General features: G+C 32.7%; 1 protein-coding gene across 3 annotated transcripts in view; it reads left to right on the top strand.

Moving 5' to 3' along the window:
* Window positions 1-4,263: 4,263 nt before the first annotated feature.
* Window positions 4,264-22,606, top strand: part of LOC105333969 (uncharacterized) — a 28,387-nt gene continuing 10,044 nt past the window's right edge. Inside the window, exons 1-8 of one of the 3 annotated variants that reach the window (XM_066085882.1) lie at window positions 4,264-4,384; window positions 11,442-11,506; window positions 12,137-12,220; window positions 20,886-21,013; window positions 21,283-21,356; window positions 21,954-22,062; window positions 22,320-22,344; window positions 22,530-22,596. In XM_066085882.1, coding sequence (XP_065941954.1) covers window positions 4,349-4,384; window positions 11,442-11,506; window positions 12,137-12,220; window positions 20,886-21,013; window positions 21,283-21,356; window positions 21,954-22,062; window positions 22,320-22,344; window positions 22,530-22,596 — 588 coding nt within the window. In that variant the 5' untranslated portion in view covers window positions 4,264-4,348. Of the gene's footprint in view, window positions 4,385-7,469; window positions 7,777-11,441; window positions 11,507-12,136; window positions 12,221-20,885; window positions 21,014-21,282; window positions 21,357-21,953; window positions 22,063-22,319; window positions 22,345-22,529; window positions 22,597-22,606 lie in introns of those variants that run through there. The other 2 variants (XM_066085881.1, XM_066085883.1) reach the window with 2 other exon arrangements.

Raw genomic sequence — 22,606 nt, 5'->3', positions numbered from 1 at the left:
TAGTCAATGTAAATGAGATTAATTCTAACATCATGAATGAAGGATGGGAAAGAAAATAATTTTAACACCTTTGAAAACAAAACGTGAAGAGGGAAAAAAATCGATAAGTATATTTACTTGTTTGAAGAAATATTTAAGTGATGTCTTTATTTGATGAGCAGAGGCAAAAATCAATTAAGAACAAATTTTCAAACTGAATACGTTAAACTCAGAAAACAAACTATTTCCCTCTGTACGTATTACTTCGTGGAATACATGTACAATCTAGGCATGTATAGAAACCTGACACATGAGTATGTAAATTTAAGCTCAATCCCCCTATCAGATGGCATTATGGGGAGAACATAACTTATTCATCACCAGGAACAGCTGGTATTTATGGATAAAATGCCAAATATTATAATCCCTTTAAAGTTTTTGTTTTTGACAAATTTTCCTTTTAACATTTAACATGTACGTTAATTTTAAATCGAGTGATATTTTTTCTTATTTTCAAATCAGTGGCATCTCCCTATTTACAATGTTGTGTTGCATTTTATGTTTTGATCACAGAGATTATGGTTCAAAATTTTATAACATAGCAAGAAAATGTATATTGTAACAGCTATGTGCAAATAATTACACACTATGCCTATGATTTTAAAATCAAGTTATCATAATTATTTGTGGGCATGCACAAATCAAAGGGTTTTTGAGAAGGGTTCCCCAGCCTACCTGTGAATAAGGAAGCTGTTATACAAATAACCCATCATACATAAATAACCCATGAGATCCGCCAAATAAAAAAACATGAACGTGATTTTGTAGCGGTGACCTTTAGACAATTTTTAAGGGGGCGGGGGGGGGGGGGGTTATGTTAAGTTACAGCCGCTTTATGGAGGCTTAAACTATAAAGAATGGTAATTCATAAAGTGGCGAAAAATGGTTATGTCTTCGCTACATAATAATTATTGTCCCTATATAACTTTTAATGGTTAATAGATTTTCCTAGTTAGGAATCAGTTGTCGTAAGAGCGCCACATACATGTACATAATATTGATATGCTGATGACAGTATTCCATATCATGCAATAATTTGAGAAATAAACATACTGACAACATATAGGTTACCCACATCAATATCATTACAGATTTTTCAGTCTATTACATGTAATAAAATCGCATTATTATTAAATTTTCATTAAAATGCGATTTGATGTTGTAAAAAATACATACGATGATAGCATCCGAACATGAACATACGTTAATTTAATTGAGAATTAATTATGAATGGGGTTAGGGCGCCAGGTGCCTATTTCCGGGTACACACACATGGGATTTTACACGACATGCAGCGGAAAATTGTTTGATTTTGTGACATGTTTCATTATTTATCATATATGTTTAACAACTTTTGTATACTTTAATTTTGTAACAACTTCTAGATCTATACTTTGGCGTGACAACGGTTAGGTTTACTAAAAACTTCGATAAGAGGAATTACCAACTGTTTTCATTTCATTCTCAGCTTGGTAAACAGTTATGCTTATATATGTAGCAAGTTTTAAACGATTACGTAATGGATAGGAATCTGAATCCATCTTTAAAACAATAAAGACAGTCATCTGCCTTGAACTCTTCCAATCATTATAATTATAGCTTTTGTAATTTTAAAGGTACATGTACATTTACATTTAGTTTTTATTCGCATAAAATGGGAGGCCAAAGTCGCATGTCATTTAGCGAACTTGCTTTTATCTGCTCCTGCTGAAAAATTCAGCGCTCAATCTTCAATAATTAAGATGGCCTATTATACGAAAATATCCTCGTTATTAAGATCAACCAATTTAGTAACACATTGTCAAATCAATACCTTAATATAATTTTGTTCAATGTCACCATTGCTGGATGTATTTTTTAATCTAAGGCATAAACGTTCGTGTTACAACATCTGTATATGTATGAGAGAGAGAGAGAGAGAGAGAGAGAGAGAGAGAGAGAGAGAGAGAGAGAGAGAGAGAGAGAGAGAGAGAGAGAGAGGGGGGGTTCTGTCTTATCAATTCCTGGCTAATTTTATAAATATATTCGTTAGATTTCTTTTCATTTCACGAAATTCAATATTCATTTATTTATTTATTTTTTTGGGAAGATCAGCAATGCGTTTGAACGTATTGCAATAAACGGAGGACACAGTTTTGGGGTTTATTTTATTAGAAATTTCAGATTGAAACTATTAAGAATACATAATACTCGTAAATTATTCACTCCGTAGGAAATCTATGATGAATAAGATATGAACAATTGACATCATTCGTTTGCGGGCGAAATGTGCCGAAATTAATTTATTGATGTCTGCTAAGTGCGCCTTTTATAATCTCTCTCTCTCTCTCTCTCTCTCTCTCTCTCTCTCCGAAAATTATGAAGAAGCATTTTAATGGATTTTTTATTAATTATTTTTATTAATTAAATTTTCTGAAAAACTTGTTTTGTATTTGTTTTGTCATAGTCAATAAAAAAACAAGCATTTTACAAGGACGGAACAATGTATGTATATTCCATTTAGGTGCGATGTTCGTTTCCTAAAAACTTACTGAATATTTATTCAATAGAAATATGCTAAAACTCCAGACATGTACATGTAGTACAATATATGTGGATGCGTGTATGTATTGTAATGGTTTCGTGCATCTAAATGCTTTTTTAAATATTTTAAGAGACCCGATCTGGTTTGATAAATGTTCAGGAAGGGATACATTTGAGCTGCAATTCTTGAAAGCCTTTTTTTCAATTTTTCCTGATCCTTCCAACTCTTCCAACGTTTAAGCTGGGACAGGGGTTTGCATTATTTATTATGGAAGGGGTTTCCGTTCGGCATGCTGAAGCTCTTTGCTAAAATATTTTAAGAGACCCGATCTGGTTTGATAAATGTTCAGGAAGGGATACATTTGAGCGGCAATTCTTGAAAGCCTTTTTTTCAATTTTTCCTGATCCTTCCAACTCTTCCAACGTTTAAGCTGGGACAGGGGTTTGCATTATTTATTATGGAAGGGGTTTCCGTTCGGCATGCTGAAGCTCTTTGCTAAAATATTAATGACTCCTTAGTGTGAATATTTGCAGAGAACGGTGAACTGTGTCACTGTGGAGATGCTATGAAGGCTGAATAATTTAACACACAGAGGATAGAAATCGTGAAACATTTCTTCTCTGGTGACAAAGACAGGGCTTATTCATGATTCTGTTGACAAATTAAACTAATTATCATCGGAGACGAAAAAAGTATGACCTGTTCAATTATACATTGTCGTCTTTTTAAAAAATGTATATTTTCCCCTTGATAAGTCACGAAGAAACAAAGGTTCTGTTTTTGTTCAATGCATTTTAGATTTTCAATTATAGAATTTTAAAAATTCATGTGTTTTTAAAAAATAAAGATAACTTCAATATAGGCCAACATGTAGCCTGATTGTCATGGCAGTTATCAAAACACCGCATGCAGGGTAATTGTAGAGATGAAACGGGTACAACTACATGTATAAACATAAATGTGATTATATAATTATAATTGATATATACAATACAAAATAACGAGTGGTTTTTTCTTTCAATTCCAAATTTAATATAAAACTAGTAGTAGGTAATTACAGTGATACATGATAGAATACAACTTGATGTAGAGTATATAAGTATATCAAATGAACATTCCTGTTGTTCGGTCCATTTTTAAATTACATGTATCTATATAATACTTGCAGGCACGTGGCATCGTTTTTGAAAGGGGGGGATACTCATCCAAAATATCTTGACAGACTAACAAACCATATTAAAAAAAGACAACTTCCCAAAATCATGAACAATCCTAATCCGTGGTAGGGGTAGCATATAGTACACCTACAACTTCAACTTCACTGTTCATGTTCTTATTTTTACTTCAATTTTTCACTTGAGCTAAGAAAAGTAGGAGGGCAACTCCTCGATAATTCACTTTTTTTATATGTAAATGAAAAAAAATCTTTGCTGCATTTGCATGCCCCCCTCTGAAGCTCCGTGTTTGACTTGAATAAAATACTAGTCTTAATTTATTAAATTAAATTATGGACCAAATGGGGGCATATTAAGGATACACAATACAAAATGCCAGATTAAGCAAAAGCGGTGCTTAACCATCGTAAAAATAGACTGAAATTATAACACATTTTATGTATTTAATTTTTTTTTGTAGGATATTCGAAGACTTCGATAGATTTTCATTATCATTATTCGAATCCTTTCCGGATTTTCGTTGCGAATCCCATCCAAGTAGTAGAATTTCGTGGCTGAAAGAGGGCGCTAAAACCAGTGTTTACATTCCATCAAAGATAAGAAAAAAATCATGGAAAATAAGGTTGCTAGAAGATATGTTACAAAGGTATCATTTTTCTTATAAGATTTTTAAGGTTTATTTGATCAAAAAGGAATTTCAAAGGTTCTTCATTCAAGAAATTTTGAGGCAGCCCTGAATAATTCATGAGCGATAGTGATACAAGCCTTGTTGTTCGTGGTGAAACATGTCGAAGACTAAACGCATGTTTTCAAGAGGTTGAACCTGTTACAGTAAACCGGTCGTGCTGGGGCTGAGTCAAATGAAACAACATGTCACTTCCACCACTTTATATAAATTGGGATAAAAATTGCAATACAATTATACAACCAGAACAGAAGAAAATTAAACTCGGTATCAATGATATTTCAATACACATAATATTTCAAGTTCTTGTTTCATTATATATATGAAATGAATCATCAAGTTTAGACTTTGATAAATATCACGGAAACAAATCAACACATTTGATTTTGGAAGATCGTATACTGTACAGAGTAATTTCACTTGAACTATAATTATAATGTAAGCAAAAACAACAGAAACAATTAATATAATGCCTTAGACCAATTCTCACTATGTAACTTTCCTTGCCAGTGCATTGTTACAACATTTCATCAACACATAAAATTATATACAGAAAGTGATTTTAATTAATACTAGCGAGAAATGGTATTTTGTGTGAAGTCTCATGACCATGGGTCAGTGGTGATTCATTCAGAACTTTTTGGGAAAACTTGCACAATGATATCATCCAATTGCTATTCACTGTCTTTGTGTACGTAGTTTGCAATGTATTTAAGATAGACTTTTTACCATTTAGTAGTGTCCTTCAACCTGTTAAAATACCGGTAGATGGTACATGTGTATGTACTGTGAGGGTGTTTCAATGAAGAAACTTCCGCAAATGTTTCATTGTAGTGGATTGATGAATATTTTTTTTGGCACCAATGTATTACTGTTTATCAATTTCAGTTTTAAAATGTGAAACAGAAGAGTCCTACTTAATGGTGCGGTCACACAATGTGATTTTTTCATCCCATTTTTCATCTGATTTTCTGATCTGATTCGCTTTTTACTAAAATCATATGTGTGACCATCTCAGTCAAAATTTGAGAGCAAAGTTTGAAACTCGATTAAAAATCTGAAAGCATGCGATTTTCAATCAAATATCTGAAATTGTGGTGTCACAATGACTTTTTCCCAAACAAAAATCATTTTAAATTGATGGTATTGAATGAAAATCTACTGTTAAATCATAACTTAGATTGTGACCATCTCAACAATAAACTTAATCAAATTACCTTACTGAGTAAGTTGATAGAAAATCAGATGAAAAATCGGATTATGTAAATGCACCTTAATTAAGAAAGTGTAGAACTAGATACTCCTGATTTCTCATCTGAGGTAGAGACTCTGACCTTATGAAAGTCGTGCATTCTGAATTCTTACGTACATACATGCGTTTTGTCACATAAACTCTTTACTTAATCTTATTCAATGACTCATATGTACATAGTGTAAAAAATGCATGATATTTCAGTCTGTCAGTTACCAGTATTTTCTACAAGAATAGATATACTATATAGTTCTTTATGCTCACATAATTTTATGGCGAGAAGTAAAAATAGGGACCGGGTAGTAATCTGAAGATCGTTGGTTCAAATCCTACCATTGCAATTTGAGGATTTTGACAAAATAAACTGCAATAAACTGAGGCTCAGTCTGCTGGTACTAGTTGACTTGCAGTTGTTGTAGTTTAATATACTCACAGACTCTAATAGGTCCACAGTGTGGCTTCCAGGCCATATAAGCTATAGGATTAAGCATTCGTTGTAGAGTTTGTGTAAATGACAATTTTAAATTTCTCTGTTTCATACAAATTGTTATATTTTCCAAATCCTTGAAAAAATTACCAGGTATCATTTGATATCACATACAGCAGGACTGTCCATTGGAGGATTATTACAGGTGTATAAATTTAATCCCTTTTTTCAAGAAAGATTATTTGTTCTGAACTTTTAAACCCAAGCACATAAAACATGGAGCTGTCATCTTATAGGGTATAAACAAGAATGAAAAATTCAGTATGTACTATACTTTATTGATCATTACTCTCTGCTTTGCTATCATATATCATTTTTTGATTATATTCAATGAAAGTTTCATGCCAAATCAATGTTTAAGCTAACTTCAGAGGGATAAAGTTGCATGACTGACTGACTAGTTGTGGGGTTACTAAGCAGTGCAAAGTCTGGACTTGAAAGAAATGTGTGACTAAGAATTCTCTTTTATATTTAATTATAATGGTCTGCAATGAGCTTGATTGCATGAGGAAAAAATAGACTGATAAAATTTTTAATGAATAATTGGCAGGAGTAAATATTAATTGCGCAACATTAATTAGATTTCAGGGACAGAAGAAAAATATGAAGGAAGTAAACAATAGCAATGAAGTTAATTCCATAAATTTAACTGAATACTTTTTGAGTAGTTATTTGGTGAAGGAACTGGTACATTTATCTATGGTTTACAGATGAAGTATTACTATAGCTAACTCATGCACCTGTGCTTGATAAATATTTTATTGACTGAATTTCCAATTTTTGGGTTACGTTAAAAATTTATTGCCATACATCAACAAATCAACTTGTATAAAAAATTCATTTTAGTCATAGAAAAATGTCACGGTTAGAACTGACATATTTTAATATATACTACACTACCTTCTTTGGCTGTATATTCCAGAGACACGTCAAGAAAACACTTGCTGGTTTCTTAGACACATTGATTTTGAAGTAGTGTATTGCAAGGTTTTTCAAAAATCTTAACAGGTGGATCATCTTTATCATGTGTATCTTTGAATGATTAAATCAATATTAAAGCTTTTATCAGCCAAGAGGTACCGTAAGGGTAAAATCTAGATACTAGTAACTTGTAGTGTCACCCTTTCGTCTGAAGTGACTTTGAATACGTATGAAAAGTAGAAAAGTAGAGATTTCTTAACAGGATCAATGGAACAGATTGAATCAGTCAATAAGTCTTTAAACAGAATGTAATTTTACAGGAATTGGTGAAAGTTTTTACATTTCATTTGTTTGAAACTTGTTCTTTCTTTTTTTTTTTTTTTGGTGAAAAAGATCTGTGAAGTGTTTTTTTTCACTGCAAACAAAATGAAGATTTGCAAAGATGACATTTCCACATTAAGATTGTTTATATTTGACAAGTTTAATGTACATGTTTGAACACTATCCAGAGAGCCCTTCTTGAGCCCCTTTGCTTTCAGTACTTGTACATACTTCCTGTGATAGGACCAATATTACAGGTAGATCTTGTCAATATTCATTGACAAGGTGTTTCTATTTCAACATTTCGGTGCATTGTCTTGCATAAATATGGCCACCAGTAAAGTTGCAACCGCTAATGAACTGGTTGAAAAGGTATCTTAATGCTCAATTTTATGTTTGTCCATTGTTCATGTACTGTAAATGCCTGATAAAAACTATCATTTACCGTTTTGCTTATTTTGAGGTTTATATATATCAGTTATTTTGTGCAAGATGCACTAATTGGTTCAATATTTCAGATATTACCATTAATATTTTATCCAAATTTTTTATCATCCGATTTTGAATTTTAGCATGTAATGCTACAATACATGGTTATAAGATATTTTTTCCTTCAGTTGTGAATCTTTGTGTCATGTACATAATACAATGTACAAACATGACTATATAATCGCTAGCTGTATATGTAGCGGTACTGTACATGTACAATGAAATGGATCCTACATGTTACACTGACACATACAACATAGAAAATAAGTATTGTGTGATGTACATTGAAGATGTGTATTTAAAATGTGCATTTGAGGAGTGATTTTAAGCTACATATCAGTTGTAGTATGAAACTAGACTCTTGTTGCAAAAGCAACAAAAAGGTCTTCCGTTTTGATATACATGTATCAATTTAACTGTAAGACATTGCTTCTCTCAGTATTTCATAACCATTAGACAACAGGACTTTATTGACTATCAATTTGTCTTACTTTGTCAAACAAAAACAGTAAATCTCTTAAACAACATGGATTGTTTGAACTCTTCCGGTGTGGACCGGAAGTGACGGTTGACAAAATAAAAACGATTAAACACATCTTCTATCAAATGTCTATCATCCGTGTAAGTTTTGTGTCTTGGTCACTTACAGTTTATGAGATCTCGCTGTCATAATATTTGTTTTAAAAAGACTACCTGAAATATTTGAGATATCTCACCGGAAGTATTTTTTGTTTGTTTATTAATCATCGGATAGATGACATATGAAAGCGTTTATACCTTTATATCAATTCTATGTTAAACAAAAAAGTGCGTAAAAACATAATTTTTGAAGTGCTTCCGGTGACGACCGGAAGTTACGACGAACAAAACAAAATAGTTTCAACACATCTACAGCTATAGGTCTATCATTCCTCAAAGTTTGGAGGTTCAAGTCTTTATGGTTTCTGAGATATCATTGTCCATAACTTTTTGTCGCGGGACAGGAAACGGACGACAGGAAGTGAATTTTTAAAAAATGAAAAAAACCCCTGGAGATATTATCGTTCTCTATCAGTCCTGAAAATTTCAAGAAAATCTATCCAGCCATCTCTGAGAAATCTGGGTAAACTTAAAAAAAAAACTTGATTTGTTTAAACTCTTCCTTTGTGGACCGGAAGTGACGGTTGACAAAATAAAAACAATTAAACACATCTTCTATCAAATATCTATCATCCATGTAAGTTTCGTGTCTTGATCACTTACAGTTTCTGAGATCACGCTGTTCAAACATTTGTTTGTAAAAAGGCCACATGAGATATTTGAGATATCTCACCGGAAGTAGATTTTTTATGTTGAGTTAACATCGGAAAGACGACATATGTAAGCATTTATACTTATATTTCAATTCTCCGTAAAATATATTTAATGCGTAAAAGCATAATTTTTGAAGTGCTTTCGGTGACGACCGGAAGTTACGACGAACAAAACAAAATAGTTTAAACACATCTACAACTATAGGTCTATCATTCCTCAAAGTTTGGATGTTCAAGTCCTTATCGTTTCTGAGATCTCATTGTCCATAGCTTTTTTCCGCGGGACAGGAAACGGACGACAGGAAGTGAATTTTGAAAAAATGAAAAAAAACCCGTGGAGATATTATCGTTCCTTATCAGTCCTATAAATTTCAAGAAAATGCATCCATGCATCTCTGAAAAATCGAGTTAAACTTTTAAAAAACTTGATTTGTTTGAACTCTTCCTGTGAGGACCGGAAGTGATGGTCAACAAAATAAAAACGGTTAAACACATCTTCTATCAAATGTCTATCATCCCTGTAAGTTACGTGTCTTGATCACTTACAGTTTCTGAGATCTCGCGGTTCAAACATTTGTTTTAAAAAAGGCTACATGAGATATTTGAGATATCTCACCGGAAGTAGAATTTTTATGTTTAGTTAACATCGGAAAGATGCAATATGTAAGCATTTATACTTATATTTCAATTCTCCGAGAAATATATTAAATGCGTAAAAGCATAATTTTTGAAGAGCTTCCGGTGACGACCGGAAGTTACGACGAACAAAACAAAAATGTTTAAACACATCTACAGCTATAGGTCTATCATCCCTCAAAGTTTGGATGTTCAAGTCATTATCGTTTCTGAGATCTCATTGTCCATAGCTTTTTGTCGCGGGACAGGAAACGGACGACAGGAAGTGAATTTTGAAAAAATGAAAAAAATGCCTGGAGATATCATAATTTTCTGTCAGTCCTAAACATTTCAATAAAATCCATCCATGCATCTCTGAGAAATCTGGTTAAACTTTTAAAAATCTTGATTTGTTTAAACTCTTTCTGTGTGGACCAGAAGTGATGGTCGACAAAATAAAAACGGTTAAACACATCTTCTATCAAATGTCTATCATCCCTGTAAGTTTCGTGTCTTGATCACTTACAGTTTCTGAGATCTTGGGGTTCAAACATTTATTTTAAAAAAGGCTTCATGAGATATTTGAGATATCTCACCGGAAGTAGAATTTTTATGTTTATTAATCATCGGATAGATGACATATGTAATCATTTATCGTTATATTTCAATTCTCCGAGAAATATATTAAATGCGTAAAAGCATAATTTTTGAAGTGCTTTCGGTGACGACCGGAAGTTACGACGAACAAAACAAAATAGTTTAAACACATCTACAACTATAGGTCTATCATCCCTCAAAGTTTGGATGTTCAAGTCTTTATTGTTTCTGAGATCTCATTGTCCATAGCTTTTTGTCGCGGGACAGGAAACGGACGACAGGAAGTGAATTTTGACAAAATGAAAAAAACGCCTAGAGATATTATCATTTTCTATCAGTCCTGAAAATTTCAAGAGAATCTATCCAGCCATCTCTGAGATATCTTGTGGACAAAAAACGGACAAAAAAAAATAATAATAATAATAATAAGAAACATTACAATCACTATAAGGTCTTCCGTTGGAAACGGAAGACCTTAATTATACACTTCATGAAGGTCGACATGTATGGTCAAAATGTATTTGTATAGTTTTATGGGATATATTACCGGGTATATTAAATATATTGATGTGTACATTTTGAGTACATGTAATACTCAATTAAAAATGTTAAGGATTCATTGTAAAGAATATGTATAAACATGATAAAAGGTATGATATGTATGAAATGTCTTTGATTAGAGTCTTAATGTAAATCATTACAATTGTATCTGTATGGGATGAAATGTAAATCATTACAATTGTATCTGTGTATGGGATGAAATGTAAATCATTACAATTGTATCATGTGTATGGGATGAAATGTAAATCATTACAATTGTATCTGTGTATGGGATGAAAAAAATAGTCACTGGATTGAACAGAAAAATGCAGACTACTTTGTAATGTATTTATACATCATTCCGAGAAAAATTCGAAAATTGTCCTTAATTTCCCCTGTAATGGTTACTTTTTAATGAGGCAAAATGAAATTAGCTAAAGGTTTGTTTGACAGGTTATATGCATTTAAAGTCAGTTTAGTAACTATAACATTTGTTACTTTCAGGTCAATGAACTCCTTTCTGAAGAAGAAAGGCCTCAGATATTTGAGGCACTGAAAAGATACCAGTCGTATGATATTATATATATTATACCTTACTGCATTGTAAATAGTAGAGTTTAAGAGGACAATTAAACTTAATAGCTTCAAATTTTGTTATATCTACATGACATGTATTTATACATTGTATAGTAATCATCAAATAACTCTGTTTTAACATCTTATTTACCAGTTAAAAACAGGAATTATCCTTAAAAAATTGACTTATAGATTTAATATTATATAAATAGTGCCTGTTTGGGAGGGTAACAGTTGAAATTGACACCCCGAGAAACCATTGTCAACCGACGCGAAGCGGAGGTTGACAATGGTTTTCGAGGGGTGTCAATTTCAACTGTTATCCTCCCAAACAGGCACTATTTATTTTGTTATACTGAATCTTTTTTAAAAATTTTAAGAAAATTTTACTGCTTTTATATAGGAATAACGTGAATTCTACAGCGAACCGTACGCGCATAATTTTCGCGCATGTAATATTTTTTAATGTTACCCGTTGCCAAGTGCGTTGCTAACGCTGAGGGTAATAGTAAATATTATTAACTGCGTCTTAACCAATCAGATTTCAGTATTTAACATGAAAGTATAACAACATATTTTGTTTATTATATAAATAAATTAATGTAAATCTGTTCTAAATATAGGTCTATGGACTTAAAAAGGCTGATAGAAGACATGAAGATTGTGCTGAATGAGCCCACAAAATTGGAAATATATGAATATATGAGGTAATGATACCGTAAGCTTTTGAGTATATGTGGTAAAAATACTTTAAATCTCTAAGTAGATGAAGCAAAATGAATGCATGCATGTACTGTAAATCAATGATTTTTCATGCATTAGTTAAAAGAGAACCATAAATCTTTGAGAATTGGTACTGTAAATATGTAGAGTATTCAAGATATAAAGAATACTGTAAATCTATGAGTATACTGACACACTTTTCCAATATTTAATTGATTACACCACTGACAGTGTGCTCTCATATTTGACTTGTTCACTTCTCTGTTAAAGTGTTTTAATATTTTAAACTTGTTCAGAACAGTAAATGGCTGCTCCAGTATTTAGTTAATAACATCACTGACTGTGTATGCTCATGTTTGACTTGTTCACATCACTGCAAGTGAGAACTTATGTTTGACTAGTTCACATCACTGACTGTGTGTTTTTATACATGTCCTGTTCAGATCACTGATGTGTGTGCTAATGTATTACCCAATCATATCACTGCCAATGTGTTTTAATATTTGTTCACATCACTGCCAGTGTGTGCACATGTATTACTCAATCACATCACTGCCAGTATGTTCTAATATTTAACTTATTCACATCACTGCCAGTGTGTTCTAATGTTTAATTTGTTTACATCATTGACACTGTGTGTTCTAATGTTCGTCTTGTTCACACTTTTGACAGTGTGTGCTCATGTTTAACTTGTTTACATCACTGACAGTGTATGCTCACAGTTATTTCAGTCACATGTTTGACTCAGTCATATTACTTACAGTTTGACCAATCCACATCATGCCAGAGTGTACTCATAGTTGACATTACACATTTCTGTGTTGACTCAATCACCTCACTAACAGTGTGTATTCATGTTTGACTTGATCACATCACTGACAATGTGTACTTATATTTAACTTGTTCATATCATTGACAGTGTACATGTAGGCTCATAGTTGACTCAATCACATCACTGACAGTGTGTTATAATGATTGGTTTGATCACACCATTGACACTGTGTTCTAATGCTTGATTTGATCACATCACTGACAGTGTGTTCTAATGTTTGATTTGATCACATCACATCACATTACTGACAATTTGCGTTCTTGTTTGACTTGATTGATTACATCACTGACATTGAAATCTAATGTTTGCTTTGATCACATCAATGATAATGTGTGTTCTTGCTTGACTAGAACACATCATTGAGAGTGTGTTCTAATGTTTGATTTGATCACATCACTGACAGTGTTCTAATGTTTGATTTTATCACATCACTGACAGTGTGTTCTAAGTTTTAATTTGATCACGTCACTGACATTGAGTTCTAATGTTTGACTTGATCACATCACTAACAGTGTTCTAATGTTTGATTTGATCACATGACTGACAGTGTGTTCTAATGTTTGATTTGATCACATGACTGACAGTGTGTTCTAATTTTTTATTTGATCACGTCACTGACATTGAGTTCTAATGTTTGACTTGATCACATCACTAACAGTGTGTTCTAATGTTTGATTTGATCACATCACTGACAATTTGTGGTCTTGCTTAACTTGATTGATTACATCACTGACATTGTGCTCCAATATTTGACTTGATCACATTGTAACAGTATATTGTCTTGTCTGACTTCATCATATTAGTGTTGTACATGCGCTTAAATGGTAAATTAAAATAAATAAAGACAGTTTGAATCAAAATTGGTTGCATATTATGAAAGTCATTTAGTTTTATGAAATTTATTTAAAATTCAAGACTGTCCATTTCTTTTGAAATATATCTTATGTAATGCTTTAGTCTCCATGGACAGTTTCAGTTATTGATTGTTTTATTAATTGCCTGGTCAACGAATGAAAAATTTACAGTCTAGACAGTGGATGGGTTTCCAATGAATTATGTAAACTGGTGCCAGTATTTGAGAAGGAAGAGGCCAAAAACTTTCACAATTTAAGGAAGATATGACTGAAAAATATCCAATTATATTCAAACTTTGAAAATTTAATGAACATCTGAAGATAATAGTTTTATTTTCTGTTGAATAAGATGGTGACATGCAACCTTTATTGCCATGCAAGAAAGACAATTGGAAAATATTAAATATAAATGGACTTCTGCTGTGTTTATAACATAGAGTTAAAATTGAATAGATCTTTTTGAAATAACTTTTATTGTATTTGTTTAATAATAAGGAAGTGAACAGATATTATTTGCATGAATTTCAATTTATTATTTAAGTTACAGGAAAGAATTGAGACAAATGCATACGGTATCCCAAAAATGCAGGCTCTAAATGTTGTATTTTTAACCAATGTATACCGTAATCATTATGGTGTGTCATAAAGACATTTTCATTGTTACGTCTGAAATTATGATGCCACATTAATGAATTGTTCATTACATTGTTCGTTACATTAGAACAAAAGTGTTGACTCATTCTGACTTTTTTTTGTGTGAAAAGAATGTTAATTGCGCAGATTCTGGTGCATTTTTTTTTCAGGTCAAAGATCTCTCACATTAAATAAACTAGATGCTGTCATTAGACAGTAATACCCGCACCAAGTGTTTGCCCCTAAATAACACTGTTTTGTACCAGTTTACCGTAATTAAAAATGAAGGCCACATGCAAGTTCCGGTAATGCATTTAAAAATTATGATTTTCATAACTGAAGGATGAGATCCCTTCCCATATGATAATACACATGAGCAGCACTTAATGTGCAATTTGGGGTTGAACTGTTTGCATGTGAATTTTAAGTTAATCAATAATCTTAACATTTCGTGTCATAGAAAGTATAATGGTCTATATAAATATTACAAACAAAATTAAATTATGCCCCCTCTCCACGGCGGTTGCCGGCTTTAGATTTGCTTCTGTGTGCCTACATATACATAATTGTGTGCACGGATTTAGAAAAGGGGTGGGAGTGAGGGGTCCAGACCATCTCCCTCCCCCCTCTCCCCCCCATGAAAATTCATTTATATCAATAGTAAAATTACCAAAAATACACCTCAGACTCCAATGCTCTTACGACATGTAATTGCTCTAACCCAGTGTGCTTCAATGTAAGGTAACATTATTTTGGGGGAAAACATTATATTTATACTTTATTGTTTATTTCAATAGGAAGTATACATCACAATATGCAGGTGTCCTGCGTCACCTTAATTAAAGCTGTTATTTACCTAATAAAATAGTGCAAGGGGTTTTGAAGAATAGGTCATAAAAATACATGCATGTTACAAATAACTGAGCTTTGTCTGAAGTTACCATACGTACACAACACAGGTCTACAGGTCTCAATAGCGGGTACTAGTTTTACTCAGCTCTTCGATTTACATGTATGTGTTTTTCATATGTGGAAAAGGATTAGTTAACATGCATAAACATTTCTTTTGTGATGATCAGCTAAAGGGATTCATATTGTGTTCTAATTGGATTATCATTATGATGTTGACCAATATAGGTAAGCATAAAACATGTATAGTGAGTATTATAGTAGCACAATATTATGAGACACCGGTATGTACATAAGTATTACTTTCACTTTCTAAATAAGTGATCTCCCTTTGCTAGCATACTGTATCATCATCTTTTAATATTTAAAAAAGCTAATCATCGTTACCTATCCTATTGCATTTGTAAAGTTTCTGTCATTTTAATTGCAAAAGTTATTTTTTCATTTGTCAGACTTGCACTATATTGAGTTGACCCCTTATTGATCCTGTAACAATTTTGTATTAAATTTGTCTATTACATATATAAGTAAGTGTAGAGAATTATCATATTTATATGAGTTATAATAGGAAGGAAGGGGTCTTTCTTTCCTAATGTATTATAATGAATCAAATACAATGTAGGCCATGTTCTGACCCCATGAAACAGGAAAATACAAAATATCTTCTTATATGTCATTTTGATGCATCAAATGGTGTAAAGTACATGACCCCCAGGTGTTGTCTTTAACCCCCCCCCCCCCCCCCCATGAAATAGGAAATGATGATACACTGTATATTTTGATAACTTTTGAGATCCTCATCCCTAAACCATATAATTTATTCTTGCTCTTTGTGTCATTGCGCATCAAATTGTATATAGGTTATGCCCCCTTGCCTTGGAGACACCCTTACATTCTAGAACTAGAAATGATAAATAATTTTATCTTATTCATGTGTAGTGTTTGATCCATGCAGGTAATCCCTAGCCTAATGATGACACTGCTTTGTTTAGGAGACTTTACAATTGCCCCAAATAGGCGAATACACATGCATATAACATTTTGTTTACAAATCTCAAAATTAAATTAAGCAATTTCAAAAATGTTAAAGTGCATTAGGAGAGAAAAAGCAATCAAGAAATGATTTAAAATTTGCTACTGTACACATGTAAAAATATAAGAAGACTGAATCTTTAGAACCAAGTTTGTTTGGTGGGGGGGGGGGGGATGTGGAGTATAAACATTTATAATTTGAATCATTTATTGTTATTAAATTTAACTTGTCAATGAATACTAGTTATTGATCCCAAGGTCGAAATATGACTTCTGATCATATCTCAGTAGATCATTTGTCAATTATGCATGGTGTAATGTGATTTTTTTTTAAGAATAAATTTTTTACCAGTTTATAAAACTTCTTAGACCCCAAAGAAAAAGTGTAAATGTAAGGTTATTTTCATTTTAAGCATATTTTAATTTCATTTTATCTATAGTTTGAGGAGGAATACATGCTCGGATCCAGAAAATTTTCCTGGGGGAAGGGAGGGGGGCAGTTTATATATGAGTTTGTTTGGGGGTGGGGTTTCCAAGTCATATATTTGACAACTTTTTGATGTAATTTAAAATAAGACTAAGCCATACTACAGTCATGAACATGAATAGTATAGAACAAAACACAAATTAATACATATATATATACGTGTACATAGGAAGTATTACAAAACATAGATGATAGATCTATATCTGGGTTCTTAAATTGAATCATATATCATGTACATATATTTATATTGTTTTTTTGTTCAAGGCATTTCAGATGGTATGTAGGTCATGATCCCAAGTGCTCTTCCTGAAATTATCAAATATCATAAAAGCCATTGAGATTCCCACCTTAATCCAAAGATATTATTTCTCCTTTGGTCATGGTGCATCAGATCATTATGGTATGTAAGTCATGACCCTAAGGGGTCATCCTGACCCCCTTAGAATCAGAAATTGTCAATTATCTTTAAATTATTGATGTTTGATGATCCTATCTCTATTTAATCTTTATTATTAAGTCTCCCAAATGAAATTTTAAGACTCATTGTTTTTGTACCATTCTTATTACATGTATTATTGTTCTAAGACTTCTTCTTTTTCTTCTTTACCGCTCTGAACTTGTTTCTCAGAGATGGCTAAACAGAATTGTACAAAACTCTAGGATACAATAGGCCTGCATATCTTGTTGTGCACCCTAGTTTTATTTTTTCTCATTTGCGGTTAGACAACCACTTTTCTGGAGTGGGGGGGGGGGGGGGGAGGGGGGTCAAAAGGGTGTGGGGTCTAACATTGAACCATGTGGGAAGAATCGTAGACTCTATTGTAAATGGTAACTTGAAAGCGGACAAAGATAATAATATAGAGTTTTCATAATCATATATTGACTGTTACTGGCAATATATAGGGTTTATTAGATCTGACCCCTGGGGTCATCCCCACCCCCCAGGAATTTGAAATTACCATATATCTAAGAAACTGTTATAATCATGACCCCTGACCCCAAAACCATATATATTCTTGTTCCTTATATCAAGGGGCATCAAATGTTATGTAGATTATGGGCCTTGTGGGTGGTCCTGACCCCCCTGGAACAGCAAATCCCTTAATATCTTCAAAACAGTTGAGATCCCCACCCTTAAACCATATATATTCTTGTTCATTGTGTCAAGGGGCATCAAACGGTATGTAGGTCATGGGCCTTGGGGGTGGTCATGACCCCCTTCGAACAGGAAGTGCACGAATATCTCGAAAACGGTTTAGATCCCCACCCTTTATTCATGATCCTTAAAGGGCATCAAACGGTATGTAGGTACCGGTAATGGGCCTCGGGTTAAATTAAATTTTTTGAAAACCGTAATGCACATCTCTAGAACAGTCCCTATCATATCCCAAGATATCTATCCATTAAATCATAAGAGGAGTTCTGGGATTTATGGTTTTTTTTGGAGTGGTAAACGTTAATTTTCTGCTACTTTTTGACTCCCTGGATGAAATTAAAATTTTTAAAACCTTACTGCACATCTATAGAACAGTCCCATCATATCCCATGATATGCTATGTCTATCCATTAAATCATAAGAGGAGTTCTGGGATCTATGGGTTTTTTTTTAGTGATAAACGTCAATTTTCTGCTACTATTTGACTCCCTGGATGAAATTTGAATTTTTAAAACCTTATTGCACATCTATAGGAAAGCCCCAATTATATCCCAAGAGATGACGTAGCTACTCCAAAATTTGTAAGAGGAGTTCTTAGAACCATACTTTTTCTGCAAAAAAACGTCATTTTTTGTTGCCCACTGATCCCCTTCTTAAAGAAAAAAATTCTGGAACCTGATCACACTTCAATATGACATCCCCAATCATATTCTAGAAGATCATTTGGCTACTACAAAAAAAAAAAGACGTTTTTGAAACCAGTTTTTTTTGTAAAAAAAAAACGTCATTTTTCAGCCATTAAATGACCCCCAGGACAAAATTGAAAATTCCGAAACCTTATTGCGCATCTATAGGATACCCTAATACATATTTCAAGAGATTATTTGTCTACTGTTGAAAATGTAGGAGGAGTTCAAGGAAGAAGGTTTTTTGTGGAAAAAATATCATTTTTTACCAATTATTTGACCTCCAGGACTACCAGAGAATTTTTGAAACCTTTTTACAAAACAACATGACACCCCTAATCAAACTCCAAGAGTTCGGTTTGCTGGTTTATAAGATGTAAGAGCAGTTTGAGAAAGTAAAACGTGACAGACAGACGGAACAGGGTAACAACAATATACCCAAACTTTCTTTAGAAAGTGCGGGTATAAAAACAGTTTACGGACACATAACTTGTAAGGATAGCAAAGATACACATTGACCAAGTTTATGAATAAAGGATATTCAAAGATTTATTTTTGATTAGTGAATTAACAGTATAAAGCAAATTTAAAAGTTTTAGAATTTGTAATATATGTGCTGCTGACACATTTTATGTTCAATTTATTTATATCTTCCTCCATATATATATGTAAATGTTTGTACTTAACTTAATAGACAAACACGTTCGCTTGGTTTGTTTTGTAATTTTGTTCTACTTCTGCTTAAAACATTGACACTCTTTGTAATAGCCATGCAGCATCAGAACTAGAGTCATTTTAACAAGAGCTTGGATGTTTGGATGGGATGTAACTATCTAGTTTGCTAATCCCAAACATTGAGTACCTGCTTTCTGATTCCCGAAGAGAAGGTCATCACTATTCATTGGCTGTCAGAGTCATAATTTTTTTCAAAGGTCTGCTCTTTCACGTGAAATTGACGCTGTTTCAAAATATGTTTGAAATATACCTCTCGGATAAAGTTGGACAAGTGCTGTTTAATTCGATGTATTTATGTCTATTAGCCAATGACTGGGCAGTTTACCATTAGTAGACACCCCCACCCCACCCCCTTCATCAAGTTGAAGTCAGACATGTACTGCCCAAAGTCCAATTTCTTGTTAAAGCTGCATAAACTGTAGGTTTAAAATAATGGAGTAATATGAATAATTTAGAGATGGTAAATTTGGACACTTATTTGAACTATTTATTGATTTTTGTCACTAACATTGCAAACATTGATTTTAAAACATATGGGTACAAATTAGAGTTTTGCCTGGAAATGGATATTTGAGTTCAAATTCTGGTGAGCAGTAATTATATTGCCTGAATACTTACTTTAAACCTCATATTATGCCTGTGCAATAAATATTTGCAAGATTTGTGTGCAGCTTCTGCTCTCAGAAATTTCTCATTTTGAACCATGCAGTTGTTTGTTTCTTTATGTTTAATTTAGGAAATGGAGGATAATTTTGCTCACAGAAATGAATGGTTGTGGATAAGTTCTGAACAAACTATACAATGTGAGACACACTAATCATGATAACTTGAATTTGGGTCGCTGCAGGTCTGTAGCTCTGGTCTAAAAAAAAAATGGTTGTCCATCCAATTTATTTTTAGATCTGAAGCTACAGACCTGCAGCTAGATTTTTGATTGGTGATATGCAGTCCCTGTCTCTAGGAAGGATATTTTTAAGTGCTGATTTTTTCAGAAGGTGATGAGAATTGGACTCTGACACACACATTGTGCATGTACTGTCAACTTGACTGGCCTGTGTGTGCCTGCATTGGCACATGTTTAACAAAATATGCTCCAAAAGTGCTTAAAAAATCTTGTGTACTTTTGAATCCTCCATGCAGTGAACCTGCATCAGAAATAGTATTAGCCATGGAGTTGGGATGGAAATGATTTAAGAAAGATAAATCTGATACAGATGAAATTCTGTATTTTGCCTTTGAAAATATAATGTTGGCATTGATGATTTTAAGGGAGAAGTTCTTTGACTTATTACTTGTGATGATAAACATAGTTATTATACTTGTAGACCACTTATACCACCAAAGCACCAATCAGACTATGACAAGCTAGCACCGGCTCCTCCTGGCAGAAAACTAAGGGCTATAACTCTCAGAAAGCGTCCAAATGAAAGTTTTGGATTTGCAGTTAGAGGAGGTACGGCATTTAGAACAGAAAAATGAAAAGTTTTATTAGAAAATGATCTATGATGCAACTAATTATTCCTGGATTCGTAAGATTTATCAAAGATTTCTTAGGTTGGAGACTATTAATAAGAGGTTTTACCTGTGAAGAACATTAAGAAATGAGGTGTATCCATCAATATTTAACAAAAAAAAATTTAACACTAGATCAAATCTGGATGTGAATTTGCTTTATATGATTATAGATAAACCTGTTTCCAGTATAATGATCATTTTGTACAGGCTTTGAGCATGGAGTAGGGATATTTGTGTCTCATGTCAACCCAGGTTCACAGGCTGAGCAGAAAGGTTTGAAGGTGAGTATAGGGGATGTATCTTTAATTACCGTAATACAAAGCCTAAAGATTGGATTACATGTATTATGTGCACTGAGTTATACCTCTTTTCATTTACAGTAGTAAAATAACTCTGTGGACAGCAAATGTGCCAGTGCCTGATAAACTGAATTTTGGTTTTCTCAGGCATTATGACTAGATATCTTGTCATGATAGTCTTTTTCCTTCGTGGCCAATCTTATTGCTTTGTGACTTCATATAATTTCTCTTTTCTTCTTTTTCTATGAGGACAGTCCATCTTCTTTGATATGATTGCCATGAAATGAGGCAATAGTTTGGCATAAGTTAAAAATTGACAATGAAATCTCTCAAATATAGTATTACATGTATTTCCATAATTATGATGTGCATACTAACTCCATTTTTGCATTAGAATTATTTTTAAATTTCAAAGAATGTGAAATTTGTGTCAATTTTTAAAATTATTTTTTTTCTTTGTATCATTTTAGATACTGGTATATTGTTTTGTCTACAAAATTGGTAGTAATTTGATTTGAAGTATGAAAGTTATAGAAAAATAAATAGGTGCTTTTTTGTACTACCGTCATTCTTTGAAAGGTAGGAGATGAGATTGTACGAGTGGATGGTTACACAATTGCTGAAGCTGTCCACGAAGAAGTCCTAAATCTGATCAAAGGTCGAGATGAGATTGAGCTCAAGGTCACAAGTAGGTGTGCTGTACATCTCTATATCTTAATCATTCCCACGGTCATTGTTTCAGAATATATAATGAAAGATAATAATGAAAGATAATTTAAATAAAAAAAGAATCGAATTTAAAAAATAAATAATTTGACTATTTATCTATGATGCACATTTCTGTGTACATGTCATTGAGAAGAAATATGTTAAACTTCTTACATGTATGTTTCGTAAGGGATAAGGGAATTGTATTGTTAATTGTTTTGTTTTCTATATTTTTAGACATTGGGATGCTGCCTATTAAAGAGTAAGTCAAGCCATGCAATACCCATTATAGATATTTAAAGATTTCGTTTTTGATGATGTTATATGAAACAACCTTTTTGAAATTGAATTTAATTGAATAAAATTTCTTCATAATACATGTATGATTCATGTGTTATTTTTTACACACCTTTCTATTATAATTCTTAAATGTGTGTGGTTTTATAGGAGAGCCACAGATCCTTTAACTTGGTCCTATGTAGAGAAAGCTCAGAAAGGAGTCCAAGGAAACTCAGTAAGTCAAA

Source organism: Magallana gigas, chromosome 5 (genome assembly GCF_963853765.1).
Source record: "Magallana gigas chromosome 5, xbMagGiga1.1, whole genome shotgun sequence".
In the NCBI taxonomy this organism is placed as follows: domain Eukaryota; kingdom Metazoa; phylum Mollusca; class Bivalvia; order Ostreida; family Ostreidae; genus Magallana; species Magallana gigas.
The sequence above is the reverse complement of the archived record's forward strand: the minus strand, read 5'-3'. Positions and strand labels throughout refer to the sequence as shown.